Source organism: Babylonia areolata, chromosome 1 (assembly GCF_041734735.1).
Source record: "Babylonia areolata isolate BAREFJ2019XMU chromosome 1, ASM4173473v1, whole genome shotgun sequence".
In the NCBI taxonomy this organism is placed as follows: domain Eukaryota; kingdom Metazoa; phylum Mollusca; class Gastropoda; order Neogastropoda; family Buccinidae; genus Babylonia; species Babylonia areolata.
Window position 1 is genome coordinate 28,786,252 of NC_134876.1, and position 2,500 is coordinate 28,788,751.

Sequence of the window (2,500 nt, forward strand, 5' to 3'; positions counted from 1 at the left end):
GAAAGAACTGAATTTTTCCTATTTTTATGGCTAATTTGGTGTCAATTGACAAAGTATTTGCAGAGAAAATGTCAATGTTAAAGTTTACCACGGACACACAGACACACACACACACACAGACAACCGAACACCGGGTTAAAACATAGACTCACTTTGTTTCCACAAGTGAGTCAAAAAAAGAAGTAATTTTACCCACAGTTTCGCTTGTGTGTTCCAAAAAGAAGAACCCGTCTCGTTATGTCTTGTGTATGTATTTCAATGGTTTCTTTGCTGGTCCTCGTGGTTTTTTTTATTCAACCGCTCTGTCTGGTATCCCATTACTGAAGTGCTGTTTGTAGAATCCCTTCTTTTCTGAGTGTTGCCCCCCCCCCCCCCCCCCCCAATGTCCTGAGCTGTATCCTGGAACTGCTGTCCATCAACTGTTCTAAGGGTTATATATATATATATCTCAGCTGCTCTGAGTGGCATCACTGCTTTGTTCAGGGTGGTACCCCTCAGCTGGTCTGGGCGGTATCTTTTAACTGTTCTGAGTATATATATATTTTTTTTTCCAAGTGAAGTCGTTTTAGTAGTATCCTGTTACTACTCTGAGTGCTGTCCCTCAAATGTTCTGAGTGTTATCTGTTGACTCTTCTGGGTGCTATCTCTCAGCCCTTGTGAGTGGTATCCTCTAAGTACACTGAGTGTTGTCTCATAACGTTTGTGAGTTAGGTATGCATCCCTTATTTTGAAGTGGAATCCCTAAACTCGACTGGGTTATATCCTCCAAATTATCTGAATCGTATCCTCTTCCCAATATTGTTCTGAGGGTTAAAACACCCCTGTAAGCCCACGATTTCTCGCAATCCCACGATAGCTCCTAAAGTGAGAGAGTGTGGTCGTTCCCCTCCCATGTTTTCTCTCAAATGCGCAGGACGGGGTGGGGGGCGGGGAAGAGGGGTGGGGGGGGGGGGCGAATTGAGAGAATACATGGGAGGGGAACGACCACACTTTCTCGCAATTTCACGATATCTCCTCAAAGTAAGAGAAATCGTGAGGTGACCCCCCCCCCCCCACCCCTTCCCCCCCGAACGATACAGCTACCCACCCACCCATCCACCGACCCTCACCCAACATGCTCTGATTGGTGCTACGTGCCCCCCCTACCCCCACCCCCCTCGCCCCCCAATTCCTACCCCCCCTAACTGTTCTGAACGAACAGTATATACGTCCCCACCCACCAACTCACTCGAACAGCAGCTGTCCGCCAGGCCACTTGTTGAGGTGGGCCTGCTGGCAGGCCAGCTTGGTGTCCCACTGCCAGTCCTTCTGGAACTGGCCGTCCCGGTCCATGTCCACCAGGGCCTGCAGCCACACCTTGATGCCCCGAGTCACCACCTCCCGCATGTCAGACACCTGGGACTCGTAGGTCACCGCTGGTGAACGCGCCAGGCAAGAAGGAGTGAGTGACGATGGTGAGCATCATCAAAAGACAATGGAGGAGGATGTTGAACACAACAACAATGGTAATGATAACAATCATGATGATGATGATGATAATAATAATAATAATAATAATAATAATAATAATAATAATAAAAAATGATGATGATGATGATAATTCTTCTTCTTCTTCTCCTCATTATTATTATTATCATTATCATATCATCATTTATTATATTGTTGTTGTTGTTGTTGCTATTATTATTATTAGTAGTAGTAGTAGTAGTAGTAGTCATGATAGTGATAATGATGTCCATAATAGTAATCAATGATTAAAAATGTCACCGCTGGTTCACACACACACAAAACCATCAACCCCCCCAAAAAAAAACCAACAACAAAAAACAAAAAAACAACAAAAAAACCAACAAAAAACAAACAAACAAAAAAAAAAAACAATAGTAGTAATAATAATAACAGCGTTCTTAACATTGATAGCAATAACGATGTTCACTACGGTAACCTGGTACTGAGATGTTACAGCTTGACCACTGAGAAAAAATATCACGAATACGACGACGACGAGGACGATGATAATGATGATGATAATGCTGACGACGAAGATGAGGATACTGATAATAATGTTCATACTATAAACAGTAGTAATCAAGTGCATAACAATATTCTGGGATTCGTACGTAACCACTGATGCGCCAAGAACACACGATTATGAAATCGGTAACGATGACAATGACGATGATCACCACTGTCATGATAATCACCGTCCAATTAATGATGATGATGATGATGATGATGATAATATTAAACACGAAAGCTGTCACTGCTGTTAACGCTGGTGATCTTTTCAAAATTCCTTCCCTCAGTAAGGGAAGAGAGTATAGGTTTCAGCCTGTCGTACAGTCTGTCTATCAGCCAGTAACTAACCACTGTACGCCCAGGCTTACTGACGGAGATGAAATCCAGCACACTTAACACGGTTGATATGGAACAGGTTCAGAAAAAGAAAAGAAAAGAAAAGAAAGAGAAATTGAGCGGAGTCCGTTACTTGATTGAGCTA

The 2,500-nt window shown here is 43.2% G+C and overlaps 1 protein-coding gene across 1 annotated transcript in view; it reads right to left on the reverse strand.

The window, feature by feature from the left end:
• LOC143281574 (uncharacterized) overlaps positions 1 to 2,500 on the reverse strand; it is a 144,187-nt gene that overhangs the window by 49,261 nt on the left and 92,426 nt on the right. Inside the window, exon 5 of the mRNA XM_076586810.1 lies at positions 1,229 to 1,415. Within this exon, the coding sequence (XP_076442925.1) occupies positions 1,229 to 1,415 (187 nt within the window). The remainder of the gene's footprint in view (positions 1 to 1,228; positions 1,416 to 2,500) is intronic.